At 36.3% G+C, this 15637-nt stretch overlaps 1 protein-coding gene across 1 annotated transcript in view; it reads left to right on the top strand.

Annotated features, from left to right (window-relative positions):
- Positions 1-5979: 5979 nt before the first annotated feature.
- roq (RING finger and CCCH-type zinc finger domain-containing protein roquin) overlaps positions 5980-15637 on the top strand; it is a 38045-nt gene continuing 28387 nt past the window's right edge. Inside the window, exons 1-4 of the mRNA XM_069849300.1 lie at positions 5980-6085; positions 6494-6656; positions 9001-9190; positions 12693-12926. Of these exons, the coding sequence (XP_069705401.1) occupies positions 6495-6656; positions 9001-9190; positions 12693-12926 (586 nt within the window). The 5' untranslated portion in view covers positions 5980-6085; position 6494. The remainder of the gene's footprint in view (positions 6086-6493; positions 6657-9000; positions 9191-12692; positions 12927-15637) is intronic.

The following is a 15637-nucleotide window of genomic DNA, read 5'->3' as shown; positions in this document are numbered from 1 at the left end:
AAACATCACGTTCTGTGTTTTGTTACACAAAACTCCTGCAGAGACATTAAGATTGTTGGAAGAAGCATATGGCGAAGCAGCAATGAAAAAAACTCAAGTATATGCCTGGCATAAACACTTTTCTGGTGGCTGCGATACGTACGCAGCGGCCGACCAACAACTGCAACAAATGAAGCAATCGCTCAGCGTGTGCGTAATGTTGTGAGGGACGACCGACGTAAAACCATAAAAGAGATAGCAGCAGAGGTCGGAATATCAGTCAGAAGTGTACACAATGTTCTTCACAAGCATCTCAACATGCATTACGTGTCTCAGAAGTTAGTTCCGAAAATGTTGTCGGCAGAACAGAAAGAAACAAGAATGACTCTTGCTGGGGACATGATCAGTATGGCTGATGAAGATGGTGATTTCTTAAACAAAATTATTGCTGGTGATGAAACTTGGTGCTACTTGTACGACCCAGTCCCTAAACGACAGTCATCAGAGTGGAAATCGAAAACATCTCCTCGGAAGCAAAAATTTCCTAGGGACACTTCCAAAGGCAAAGGTATGTTCGACTCTCAGGGTCTCATCCACCATGAGTTCATTCCAGAAGGTCGTACTGTAACGAAAGAATTGTACGTAGAAATCCTCCGTCGCCTCCGGGACGCAGTGAGAAGGAAACGTCCAGAAAAGTGGGTAGAAAACAACTGGTTCCTTATGCATGACAATGCACCTGCTCATCGCGCAATTATTGTAAAGAATTTTCTTGCCAGGCACAACATAACTGCTTTGGATCATCCACCATACTCTCCTGATCTCTCACCACCTGATTACTTTCTGTTTCCCCGTCTGAAAAGTCATCTGAAAGGACGGAGATTCAATGCTGAAGAGGTTATCGCAAACGCGACGAGAGCACTAAGACGGGTTTCACAAAATGGCTTCCAGGAACTCTACACGTGTTGGCAAAAGCGTGTTGTTGCGGAAGGCAACTATTTTGAAGGGAATGCTGTAGAATAGTGTTTAAGGTACGTTGTTTCTATGATACTAGCAAATTCCGGGAACTTTTTGAACCTAGTATGTATAATAGAATATATGATTCGCATTAATAAAGCAAAAATAAATAATAATTTGTTAAGAACTTTAATTTATTGATCTCACATTATTACAAGTTCTATTTGAAATAATAAATGTCTGTACTATACTTATATTATTTTTAAACAGTCTTAAGATTTAGAAAATGTAATATGATTCTTGATCCTGGGGCCACTACGATTCGAAAATAAATATAAAATGGCTAATTTTATACAGTAGAACCACAGTCTAGTATATACAGTCACGAAGCTCAATATGTAGGGAATATGCATCCATAGATAGTTGCTAACCACTAGGATCGCTACTATCGCCTCATCACAGACAATGCAAAATAGTACCGGCACAGTCATTGTTCTTAGTACCCTCAACAACTCAAGCTTCGTGACTGTATACTAGACTGTAGTAGAACGAAGTGGTAAACATAACCTATAAAGCAGGGATGGCCAACTTTTTTGGTTTGAGGAGTGTGAACAAACAATCCGTAAATTCTAGTTGACATGTCTCAGAAGAGAAGATAGAAGAAATTAGAGCAGGATTCAAAGAAGTCCTTAAAAATCAATTCGCCATGCATCCTGGCAGTTCAATGTGCCAAAATCAACTGTGCATCGAGTGCTTTATAAGCAACTTCATACCCCTACAAGGTGCAAATTATTCAACAATCAAAACCAGATGACAGGCCATGACGACAGACATTTGCTATTGAAATGTTGGATCGTATTGACAGGGACCCTCAATTCCTTGAAAACATCTTGTTTTCAGATGCAACATTTCATGTATCAGGATCTGTCAATCGGCGACACTTCCAGTTGCCAGAAACTTCTCACACCATGCCTTAATGGTTTTCCCATCAGGAGCATTTCCTCCATATCCTCTCCAATAATTTCTTTGCACTGTAATGATTGATTTTGTCTCTGTATACCAGAAAACAGTTTGTGTGCTTTGCTGCGGAGTCGCCATTTTGTTTTATGCCATAGTTGCCCAACATGTGACAGATGAATTACTTCAAACAAATGAAATAATTCTTTGACTTTCTGCGGAGTCACCATTTTGTTTTATGCCATTGTTGCCCAACATGTGACAGACAAATGAAATAACAATTCTTTGAGTTTCATAATTCCGCATACTTTGTTAGCAATTATTAATTAAAATGTGGGAGATTTGAAAGGGAACAATGTATTTAATCGCACACGTTTAAACAAACTCGATTCAACATGCAATTTTTTTTTTATTTTTATTTTTGCACATTGTAATATTACAAGGCCAATAAATGTCTGTCATAAACGTTTACATACAAAGTGTATAGTTTTAAAGGTCTTTATTGTACGATCATTTGCATTATGTTCAGGATGCGATTTAAGGTTTCTGATGGGGGGGGGGGGGTAGAATTCTAGATAGAGAATGCTATACATAATAAAATTATTATTATCCTCATTCGATATAGCTCAATGCTTGGTCACACTGAGTTGCTTGTCTTGCATCTTGATAATAATAATAATAATAATAATAATAATAATAATATTATTATTATTATATCATGAGCAGGCTTAAGATAAGATGTGTAATTCCTAAGTTATTGATTGTTGTCAACTTGCCAGTGATGATAATACACCAATATTATTATCTTTGCTTACTTTATAAAGTATACTCGTATTAAAACAATTATATTTTGTGAGGAGGGATAGAAGATCCCTGGCAGGGATGTTAATATGAATTTATGAGTGGGGAGTGGGGGATAACTTTCCAACAGGGGGAAATTCGTCCCATCCCTCCCATTAATTCGCACCCTGATTATGTTTTATTACCTTTTCTGTACCATTTTTAACTTATCACAAGTTATTCAACATTTTAGAAAACAACTATTTGCCTTCTGTGAGGTCTGTTACATGTAGGATATATCCATTACTGAACAATTGACAGTAAATGGCCATTCACAATGAAAAGTAAACAAAAACGTGAATGCCAAAGCTTGAGGTCATCAGGTTATTTAATGATTCACAGTGATTTTCGCAAACATTAACATTATAGGCTAAAGAGTGTATGAAAATATGAATATAGAAGTTTGCAGACTCCAATCTTTTCGTTTGCAGTAACATCAGTGTCTGTTGATCGTATGCAGTCATCTGATGTCAAGTTTCCATTGTGAATGATGACTAAACTGCTACTGTTACTATAATATTATTTTGTGTCCTCGTGATAATGTCAACGTTTTTATTGTGAATGGGTCTTTACTCCCACATTACGCTTACGCAGTTTTTTTATTGAATTACTCTTGCGACATATTTATGTCAAAATACATACTTGGTACTTACTGAACTCTGTCCAGAGGAGTCTATAAACTGATGTAAACCATAGACTATCAATATAGTCAATCAGCTGCACACTAAATGCTGCTGTTGAACGAAATACGCACAAGATACCCACCAGTGGTGGGTAGCTTTCAGTTGCTGCATGCACTCTCATTTTTAGTGGAAAAAGGCATGCACAGTTTGATGTGTTTCATTCATTCTTACATGCATTGTTTGAATGAGTAAAAGTTGAAAGAAAAGTTGAACCGTGTAGATGCACCTTTAATATACTCACAGACACAATTACTTAATGTTCGAAAGTCGAATGAATACTCTCGGTTGCTGAGTAGCATAAACCACAAATTCCATTGTTGTAAGTGCTTTAAGCAGACCTGGGAAACAGCTGCTCTCAGAGTGCTTAGCATCTCCCGCTACAGTTGCTGTAGCACGGGTATTCATATACTGACTGCTCTGTTTTCTATACGAGTTTGCCAGGCTTGGTTTAAAGTAACATTTTATGAAATATAAATTAATTTTATTGTGCAGTAAGTAAGCAGCATGTCTCGAAACATCGATATCAGACAATCGAAGATTTGAAGCAAGCTGTTAGGGAGGCATTCAGGGAAATCACACCGCCTTTGCTGTGGAAAATTTCACACAGGACATGGCACCCATCATTTAATGCTATGACTATGATGGTGCCCATACTGATGTTCTGGATCACTAAACAAGGTGGAACGTAAAGTATCAACTATTATCACACATCTGCTATGACATGTTCAAAATAGATGCACATCAACATACAAACAAGGAGGAGTGTGACAAGACTTTCGAACCTTACTGTACAATAAATTAATAAAGGATTCTTGCGTTTTTGATACAATACAATAGGTAAATTAAAATTGTTATTGAACTATAAATTATTTGAATGGCTCACAAGTAAGTGTATTGATTGAATAAAATTATAAGGTGGGACAAAAAGAGTACGGTATGCGAGAGAACAGAAAGGTTGCAGACTTGCCAATCCACACTTTAAGCAAGACGAGAATAGAGAATATTAATTATTATCGGGTCGCTATCATCGATGACAGGCGCCGATTTGAGTTTAGTGCAAAGAAGACCCCCTTTCCTTTACATTCTTCCGCGCCAATTACATTGGTTTTCATTGGTCTAAGTTTAAATTCTGTATGATGTGTTAAAGCAAAGGAAGCATCCATTAAGCTGCATCTACACGGTTCAATTTTCCATGTGCATACTCAATCTGGAAATAATATTGAAAGAATCAAGTTGAAAACGCACTTTCAATTAAGACGCAGATTCATCAATTTTTCACGGCCATCTAAAACAATCAGCTGCTCGCTAAATGCTGCTGTTGAACGAAGTAACGCACGAGATACTCATCGGCGATGGGTAGCTTTCAATTGCCGCATGCGCAGTGGAAAAAAGCATGCACAATTATAGTCCCGTCGCTCTAATTTCCGGCAGCCAATCGTGTTGCAGGTCGGCCACATTTAAACGTGTGCGTCTTGTGATTCGCTTATGAAGACGTTATTCATTTCTTAAGGCTCGATACATACTTAATATAATCGCCCGCCATTTTGGCTCTTTCGTTCGCGTTCGCAGAAAGCACACGAAGACGTTATTTGCCGCTCAATTATCTGCTGAATTACAGTGCGTTTGATTTATTATCGTAGGGGCTACGACATGATAATGTTTAACGGTGTGGCAAATAGATTCCTCGTATGGTAGCTCGGCAACTAAAGAACAAAAATGGCGAACGGTACTACCTACCTAGACTTTATAGAGCCTTGACTTCCTAAGACGTAAGCAAAGAGGAGTCACGCCGGGAATAACAGCGTCTCGACTATAAATGCGTTTCGTTCACTCTTGCATGCATTGCTTGAATGCGTAAAATTGAAAGAAAAGTTGAACCGTGTAGGTGCACCTTTACATTGTTTTCCAGTGGACGTAGTTTAATTATTACTGTATGTTGCCGGCAATTTTTTTTTCGTCTCTACTATCGCCCATCATACCGATCTAATGAGAGACAGAGAGGGCTCTCAGACGCAGGTGAGACATATATAGTACAGTACAGAATTATCAAAGACGGGAGTAGGCCTACATAGAGGCAGCAACACAATACCATTATTTTTCAGTGAATAAAATAATTGACTTGGCCCTGTTATTATTATTATTATTATTATTTATTTATTTTGAAGCCCCCTTAAACCCAAGGCTTCCGGCATCCGACAGGTTCGCTCAAGCGTAAAAAACTGCACTGCCTTTTCATTCGAAGTTCTTTCATTCGTACCCGTCAATCTCTTCACTTCAGCTGAGATAGTACATAAATACACGTCACTATCAATGTATAGAAATATAGGCCTACATCACGCAGATCTATACATTACATCAAATACCATAGGCATTTATCTATACATCCCTTACCGGTATGACATGCAGGTCGATAATTATTGTCATATATATAAACTTTTATGATAATTGATTTAATATAGAAATGCTTTATAAGTTTATAATGTAAAAGATTACAATTTTTTTTTAGATATGATGCAATAACTTTTGATAACTCTGTACTTTACCCTCGAAACCATGTCCTCCAAGTGGATCATATGTTGTTGCCTCTTCTTACCCACAGAGAGCACAAGTCAACAATGATCTGTTATGGCTGCCATGAAGGCTACCTGATGTGTTGCGTAGGATTTATCAAGGTATTATAACATCTTAATGTGTTATTTTCGTAATTAATTGTCATATTTCATATTATTAACTTCTATATTTCCATAATGAATAGTATGTATGATGTATAGTATATGAGAGTGCTTACAGATGATGTTTTATTGTGAACCGGGATGATTAGCCGTAGAAAGTTATCTTGCCCACATCCGTGACAAGAGCAATGCCCCAAATGTGTATAAAATGTGTGTCTTACGATATATTTTCAGATTTATTAATTTTTATGACTTTGAATTGCTTGTTTTTAAAAATTCATGCCTTAGGTGTTGTTATATATATCAACGTGATTAGAAGTTCTTGGAATAAGACGTAAGGAGAAATATAATTTGTGATGTAGCTGAAGATGGACATCTTTTAGTAACATTAGTTGCATTTTTCAACAGAATGCCAATCCAGGCGCCGCAGTGGACTGAGTTCCTGTCGTGTCCTGTGTGCTGCAATGAATTTGATCCCACCTTACGCAGTCCAATTAGCTTAGGGTGTGGACACACAGTTTGCAAGACATGCCTCTCAAACTTGCATAGGAAACAATGTCCATTTGATCAGGTGAATTAATTTTATTATATTCTAGAAGTCATATCTTCATAATTATGTTTCTGTATGTTGTTGCCACGTTGCTTGATTATAGTTGCAGCTCAGTGTCTAATATTCTGATAAATTATGCTGATTAAACTTGTGGATATCTATTGGTATTGAGTAATTGCTTAAGATAAACAACTACTGTTACAGAAGATGGTGGCTTTGGTATAGCCTACCACAATACGGTGCATAAATTCACATGGGTCGTTTCATGGAATGTTTTATGTAGTATTTGTCACTTCAATTATTTTTTGACCGATACACGGATTAATTTGTGTTTTATACTTTAACATTCCAATTTTATTTGGTAAAACGTTTCATTTTCTAAATGCTGAAGTAGGACTGTACCAGTGAGATAAAGATTTAATGATTCCTTTCCAGTACTATTTGAAGTCAGTGATACGAGAATATGGCGATAAAGTAACAACAATGGAAAGAGAAACATAGAACAAACCGACGGACTCTTAGAAAATCCGCCCCGCAACTATTTCTCTATAAATCTTAAAGGGGTTATGTGATGACTAATTTTGGTGATTATAAAACATTTTATTTAATACCTTTTTTTTTTAACTACAATTCAAAAGTGATATTTAATTTGTTATAAATATAGTAGGTCTATGTATCGATTTTATTCATACACAAAACATTTTCGTAAAAATGATATAACTTACTTACTTATGTACAGATTATTTGGTGGGTAATTCTACAGAAGAACTTGACCAAAGGAGGCACCATTTTTTCTTTAACACTTGCGTACTGGGAATAGTACAGACTACTAAGCATGTGGTTTTATTTTTCGGCACCCAATACTTTCCATAGACTAACTTAAAACTATTTAAGCGTACTTATTTTACGTAGTAATAAATGAATGCATCACCTTCATATTGGCCACATCAGACATCACGAGCAAATGGATCACCATTTAAATGTGAAACATAATTATGTCAAAATAGACCTGCTTCTATAATAATCACTATTTCCACTGGCACTAAAAATCTTTTATTGCTGATGCGATCCAGGCCCCCAAACACCCACTGCCCAGAAATTTTAACCTGACCCATTGATCAAACTTAAAGTATTTAAATTAAATTACATGTCTCATTAGCATGTATCATGGCGGTTACACATCCATTCATTACAGTACTACATACAACAGGCGAATATTTCTAGGTTATTCTGTGTAAAGTATTAGGTACTGGAAAGTAAAACCACTTATTTAGTACTCCATCCTATTCGTAGTAAGCAATTGTTGAAGAAATAATGGTACCTGCTTTTACCTAGTTCTTCTGCAGAATTACCGAAAATAACCCCACAGAACTGGAAAACTTCTTTGAACAAACGTTTTAGGACTTGTGTGATCTTTATTTAATAACACGTGTTTACTTTACAAAATAGTAATTTATTTTGGGCTGTCTGCTCCTAAGGAATAAGCCATGTCTATTCCATAATGTGTTCAGTTATATCATGATGTGTTACGTTACATTTCACTGTTTCTAAAGCAGTAACAGCATCATTAAAGAACACCAGATTGTTGGAAGAAAGCATGGGCAGCTTCGAATTTCCACTAATTGCAAAGTGAGTCGCATATTAACAATGAAAACATCTGTAGTTTCGCGTTCTTACATTTTCCCAGCAAACCAAATTTCGAGCGAAATTGATTTAAAACATACCTCCCAGGGTTTTAAATATGAGCGTGCAAGTGTAAAAAACATATAAAAGAAAAATAGGCTATATATCTGAAATAAATTAACATGGAAAGTGTTGGAATTTTTCTGGGGCTTCAGCAGTGCTATAATGGTAATTTTTCTCTTGGCCATACGCCCCACCCCTTGTTTTCTCTCTTGAAATATATTTTACTCTCCTCTCTCTATATCTCCCACTGTCATTTAATGATTTTTTTTAAATATTAAAGAAGAAGTAAAGAAATTGTTTTGCTTTAAATTTTAATTGTACAACAAGCTTGATTTAAAGAATGTACCATGTAGCCCCACCGTAGATGCACACTTGTCTCGATGAATCTTGGAGTGTGTATTTGCAGCACTTCTTGTTTTTCAACCATTATGTTGTATAATTCTGGATTACAGTGTTGCAGAGGTGGACAGTTTTTGTTTATGAAGACAGACCTCCTCCTGTAGAGCTACATCGACAAACTTGAACCGAACCTTGCACCTTTATTGTATGATGCTAGTGTCCATATGTTTATCTAACAACAAGACAACCTGAGAACACTTGTTTGGAAATAAACTGTCGTCATCCTAAACTTAGTGGAAATGTGTGTATATGTCTTATATATTTTTTTATTTATTTTCAGACGAGTATAAATACAGACATAGATAATCTTCCTATCAACTTCGCATTACTACAGTTAGTAGGAGCAAGTGTTCCTGAAACTGAAGGAACTGGAAATATAAAACATCTTACAAAGGAAGATTTGAAGAATTACTTACAAGCAAAAAAATGTATCGAGGAATTAGCATTATATTTAAAACCATTTTCTTCAGGTGAGTGTGGCAAGCTATATACATGTATAACACTAATTCTTCTCTTGTTTTCGTGATGTTAGCTGTTTAAGTGGTTAAGGCCCGGTTTCTTCAACCTTTGTTAAATTATAACAGTGTGTTATTCCATTTTAACTGTAAACTTAACAGTTGAAGCATTTCTTCAACTACTGTTAACAGTAACTGTTAAAACCTATGTTAATTTAACTGCTCAATTTCATACAGTTAAATCATTTAACTCTCTGTTAGCATAGAAGTATCCAATATGGCTGGTGCATTAGATGCTGAACTTATATATCTGGATTATTTAGAAAATGATATCCATGAATACATAAACAGAGCGGATGATTTCTGTGATTTGACAGACCAGAAGTTCATACAAAGGTATAGGCTATTTTCTGGCAAGCCTCACTTTTCGCTTTCAGCTTACTTGTAGATCTGTTTATTTGTTTATTCTCATTAATTGGTTTATACTGCGAAATAATTTCCAGCGGAAGGTTTCTTTGGAACGAAGAGAAATTAGTCCCACGATTTCTATTTGTTCCAGCGTTTTTCATTTCATAACAGCAATACCAATACGCCGCTTCACGCTATTGTGATAGTGTGATACAAACGAGGAAAGAAGCAGAAATCAAACCTGAGAGAATAGAAAGACTTCTATCCTTTCTGAATCAAACAACAGAAACAAGCAAGAATCCCAATTGTCAGAGCCTATACTTGGGTGTAGGTTATGGTTAAACTCTAGAATCTCTTTTCCTAACAGAGAGTTAACAAACAGAATGTTAAAATGTGAAATGTAAAGTTGAAGAAACGCAATATTTTTAACAGAATTCATACTTTTAACTTCCAGTTAATTAACGCTATGTTAGGTGCATTTTAACAAAGGTTGAAGAAACCGGGCCTAAGTGCAGCCATAACTTTTTTTTTCAGTGAATATTATTTGTTCGTCCTACATTATAAATTTTTGTATGTAATGATAGGAATTTTGGACGTGTGGTGCAACTGACTGCTTTATTTCTAATCTCGAGTTTATATATAACTTATCTGTTAATGTTTGAAATTAAAATATACTGTAGTCATCCACTTCCTGCTGCCTCTCCTCTTTCCCCCCCTCTTCTTCCTCCTTTCCATTATTTTCTTTTCCTCACCTATTCTTTCTCTTTAATTGGTGAGAGTAGAATTAGAGTGCTGGAGATTAGGGATTTGGAAATTGAGGTCGGGAGAGATAACACTGTATTAGTTTGTCCTGAAATGGTCGGTGCAAGGAAAATATGAATCGATAAACAAATCCTTAAATATGAATATGTACTTGGCCTTTAAGAAAATAGGTAGATCACCTAATGTAGATATTTTGAGAAAAGTAGGTAAATTCTTGTTTATAGGAAAGACGAAGTGGAAATTACAGATTAAATTGTAGTATTTACATGTTTGTCTGTTGTAAAAGTACCGGTAGTGAAGGATATAATTATAATACAAGGATTAGAGAAGACATTGAATTACTAGTTTATCAATCAATCACTCAATCTTCTTAATGTAGCCAGCTGTTTGCTGACAACATAAAGTCCACTGTAGTCTATTCAGTTGTTGTTTTTCACGAGAAATGAGGGGTATTTTGATTGGTGTTCATTATAGATGTCTGTTGCTGGTAGCCAGAGTTGGGGTGTAGTTACTAGTTTATAAGTGAGCATTTTTATTGAAACGAAAATGTAGCCAGTCTGCTTTGAATGAATTAATGTTGATGAAATAAATATTTTCCATTTCTTCACCATTGGTACCACGACCATCACTACCATATCCTTAAAAATCTGCAAACTATTGATGCTGATTTGATGTTGTGAAACCAATTTACGTGTTTAATAAGCATTCTTTCAGTTATGAACTTGAAATAATATGATTCTTTAGTTCTTTGGATCACTAAGTATTAAAAAAAATGTTGTTGTTTTCTAATGCCAGACGTTTGACACTAAAGTCATTTGACCTCTTGCACTCCAATATTTTACAAAGATATTGTCATGGTCAGCCACTGAAGCACAGATTTTGAGGTGTTCCGGATCCATTTCTTAATTTGAATTGCACAATGGGCAGTTAGGGGATTGATATAGGCTATTCCAATTGAATCAGTCGGAGCTGAAAGGAAGTAAGTCAAAATATGCAGTTTTGGGTTATGCAACAATTTGAACAACAGATGTCATGCGCATCGAACAGAGGAGGAAGGAACTAATACTTTTAAATATTCTTTTTTCTTCTATAACATAAAAATATAATATTTGTGTTATTAGTGGAATGTTTTTTGCTCCTCCTGAAAAGTTGTGAAAAGTGACTTAATTCCTTGTAGCTCCAACTGATTCAATTCTATGCAGGTGCTTGGCCAAACAGTCATGGCCTGTTGCCAGTTTTGTGGAGGGTACCTAATATTAATTGTCTCTAAAGACAATTGTTTCAATATTTCAGTGTTTACTTCTGATTTCAGTATTTCTTCTGTTAAATTTAGATTATACTCTATATTTAATAGAGTTAAATGGTTTGGTTTAATTTGTAAGTTTTCTTATAAATTCGGGATATTATTTTCTGATTAAAAAGAATAAGGGTTGTTTATTTGCCCATATAACTCATACTTAATAGGAAATCTTTCTGGAAAATTGAATCTGACCTTAACTTGCAGTACTGTATTTTGTACAATGTTGTTGTTGTTGTCGTCGTTGTTTAGTGCCTTGCATTTGGCAATGAAGCCATTAGCAGTCATGCTTTCCAATACTTTTGAACTGTAGTTTCTTCTGATCTTAATGCTTCACAGATCTTCAAGTGGTCTTCATTCATTCCTGCTGGATCATTACACAGGACACATATGGGTGAAGCTGAGATACCTATTCCGTAGAGATGACTTGCTAGACAGTCATGATTTGTCAGTAGTCTGAAGGCTGCAACTGCTGCTTTCCTTGGTCTCTGGGGGATTATATCTGGGTTGGAAAGTAGTGTAATCCATTTTTTGTCTTTGGCATTTGATTCTGTTTCTTGTAGGTATGAATGAGAAAAATTTGTAGTGATCAAGCGTTTTATTGAGGAATGTGAGAAATTAAATTTAGATTTTTGTTTTATTGTTGTGCCTTTCTTGGCAAGTGTGTCTGCGGTTTCATTCCCCATGACTCCACAGTGTGCTGGAATCCATTGGAGACGGACAATCTTATTAACTTTTTGGAGTTGTGTTAACATTTTGTGAACATATTCCCTGAATTGCAGCTTTAGAATCTGAAAGAATTACTGACTTGTTATATTTATTTAAGGGAAGATTTAATAATTGTCGGAGAGCAATGTGTATAGCCTCTATTTCACCATCATAATTTGTTGTGTCTCTGCCAACAGAATGATAAAAGGAAAAATGTGTACATGTAACTCCAGCTCCAGTAAGGTTTTCTGTGGTTGATCCATCAGTATATATGTGTAGCCATTCTTCTGTAGGGTATCTAGTATTGATCGTTGTACAATGTTACATTTGCTAATGTGGCAGGCAATGGCAGTGGAGGTACGAGTGTTCTCTCCAGGCCTATGCAGCGCAAGTTGGTAACACTTATCAACTGCCAGCTGATGGAGGAGGAGGGCAGGTCCCGTGCAATGCGAGCTGCGCGGTCCCTTGGGGAGCGTACTGTGACAGAACTCATTCTGCAGCACCAGAATCCACAGCAGTTATCAGCCAACCTCTGGGCCGCCGTACGCGCAAGAGGATGTCAATTTTTGGGACCAGGTAAGAATATATTACATTTCCTCCAGAGCCTAATACACGTTGTTATTAGAATGATTTTCCAAACTCTCTCTCACTTATCACACATTTTTCAGTGATTATGGCTCATTTGATATTCAGCCTACTGACTTAATAATGATATGATATATATTTGATGTCAACATTTACAACCATGTAATGTGAACCTCACAATTTTTGTGCCACAATTACAGTAGCGTGCAAATTAATCCGAACAACGTAATTACTTATGCAAAAACACTGAAACAGGATAAAAAAAAGGATCTAAGACATACCTCAGTAATCTATGTGGCCTCCCTTGTTCCTAATAACAGCTCTGAGACGATTTGGCATGGATTCCACTAATTTCCCACAAATATTCTTCATTTCTTCATCGCGAAACCATACACCAATGAGGGCAGAAATCATTTTCTCCTTTGTAGAACAATCCATTTTTTACATTCTTCTTTTGCAAATTGACCACAAGTTCTCAATGGGGTTGATGTCGGGTGAGTTGCCTGGCCAGGGGAGTACCTGAATATTCTTCTTGTTGAATTCTGTAGTTTTTCGAGACGTATGGCATGGTGCCAGGTCTTGTTGGAACACACCTCTGCCATCCAGAAATGATTTTTGCAGCTGAGGTATGCTTCTGGTTTCCAATAAATGAATATATTTGTCAGAATTCATCATTCCCTTGATAGGTATTAATGCTCCAGGTCCTTCATGTGTAAAACAATCCCAAAACATTACTTTAGGGGGGTATTTGGGTGCTTATTGGAGATGAGCTGCTGTTACTTTTTTGGGTCCTTTCCGTACTTAAGAAACACGGTGGCCATGGACCTCGAAATGAGACTCATCGGAAAAAAGTACATTCTTCCAGTCATTCACTGTCCAGTGTTGATGTAATTTTGCCCACATTAAGTGTTTTTTGCACATAACAGGGGTTAGCAGTTGCTTCTTAATAGGCTTACGAGCCTTTGTCCAGGCTTCCAAAAGCCTACGCCTCACTGTTGTGACGTGAATATTCACCCCAGTGGTAGCCATTAACTCGCGGGTTAAGTCGACAGCAGTTAGTCTAGGATTTAACTTACTTTTCCTGACAATTAAACGATCATCTGCAGGTGGTCTTCCTTTTCCGGCCACAGTTTCCTTTTTTCTGGGGTGTGATGGATCCAGTCTCCCTGTATCATAGCCAAACCGATGTGACATTCTGCAGCAATTTGCCTCTGTGTCATAGAAGAATGCTCTGCTAATGTTATAATTTTAGACTGTTTTCGTGGAGTTATATCCATTTGTGAAGACAACAGAATGTACACAGGATTGCAGTATTAAGTCTTCAACACAACTGAAATGCTTATAAGTACAAAACGACAGGCAAAATGTCACATATTATAAAAAAAATAATGACAGACCTTCAACAATGGAAGTACACGTACTACAGATGTCAATTAAAGCGGTATGAGCAGCTGTGAGGCCAACAATGACAGAAAATGTAAAAATATATCGTGTTCGGATTAATTTGGATGCTACTGTACATTCGTTACAGATATACCTTTTGTAGATGCTCTTATACTTGTTTCGACCCCATTTAAATTGATCAGTATTCTCCCATTAAATCCTAACAACTTCATTTAGATCATTCAAAATTTACATTTTTACGACTCTGTTCTTGATTTTCAGTACACTTATATCGTACACATCCTGTTTCAATAATACTTGTTACTAAAACGTACTATACCATTGCCCAATATGTTCGTTATTATGTCTGTTTCTTGTGTACATTTCATTTTCAGATCCCACTAATTTTCTACATATTATACTTCTCTATCCTAGCTAGCCTCCCCCGCCATACTCCTCACTTATTTTCATTATCTCTATCGTTTTACTTAATTCCTATTACACTTCTCTAGTTCATTCACAATTGACACTTTCTCACTCTGTTCTTGATTTTCAGATCACTTAGACTGTATCGAGGACACACTGTTTCTAATAATACTTGTTACTAAAACATATTACACCATTAACAGTGTGCTCGATTTTTGTCTGTTTCATGTGTACCTTTCATATTCCGATCTCACTATTTTTCTACATATTATACTTCGCCGTCCTAGCTAGCCTCCTCTACCATACAGCACTCTTAACCTATTTTCATTAACTTGTCTTATCTACTTGCAATTGAACTTCCTCTTCCACTCCTCTAATTCATCTATCACTTTCTTTACTAAGTCCTTAGCCGTCTCTGGACCAGAAACATCCACTTCACTGACCTAATAATGCAGTTGTTTGATGTAAAAAAATTTTTTTGCGTTTTATTTGCATCTTAATTAAGGAAATATACAATTTTCGAGTATGTAGTATGAAATATATTAATTTTTCCATTAAAATACACAGCTATGTCAGGAAGTTAGTTACAAATTGAAGTAGCAACCATATTTTTTAATGAGGAGCCTGAAGCTATCACCATTAAATGGCTGTATTATCCAGATGTTAAATTGATCGATGTGTACACAGGCGAAACAAAAAAGCAGCAGTTGCAAGATGGTGGCTCTACACGAGTGTACCATTGTCGAGCATCACTCTGTTGTGTGATTTTTCTGGGAAAAAGTTCTGGCATCAAAGGAGATTCATAGAGAAATGCTATGCATGTATGGAGAGCATTGCATGTCATGTTAAGTCTCTACAATTGGCTGCAGAAGTTTTCTCAAAGATAGACAAGT

Source organism: Periplaneta americana, chromosome 16 (assembly GCF_040183065.1).
Source record: "Periplaneta americana isolate PAMFEO1 chromosome 16, P.americana_PAMFEO1_priV1, whole genome shotgun sequence".
In the NCBI taxonomy this organism is placed as follows: Eukaryota; Metazoa; Arthropoda; class Insecta; order Blattodea; family Blattidae; genus Periplaneta; species Periplaneta americana.
The sequence above is the reverse complement of the archived record's forward strand: the minus strand, read 5'-3'. Positions and strand labels throughout refer to the sequence as shown.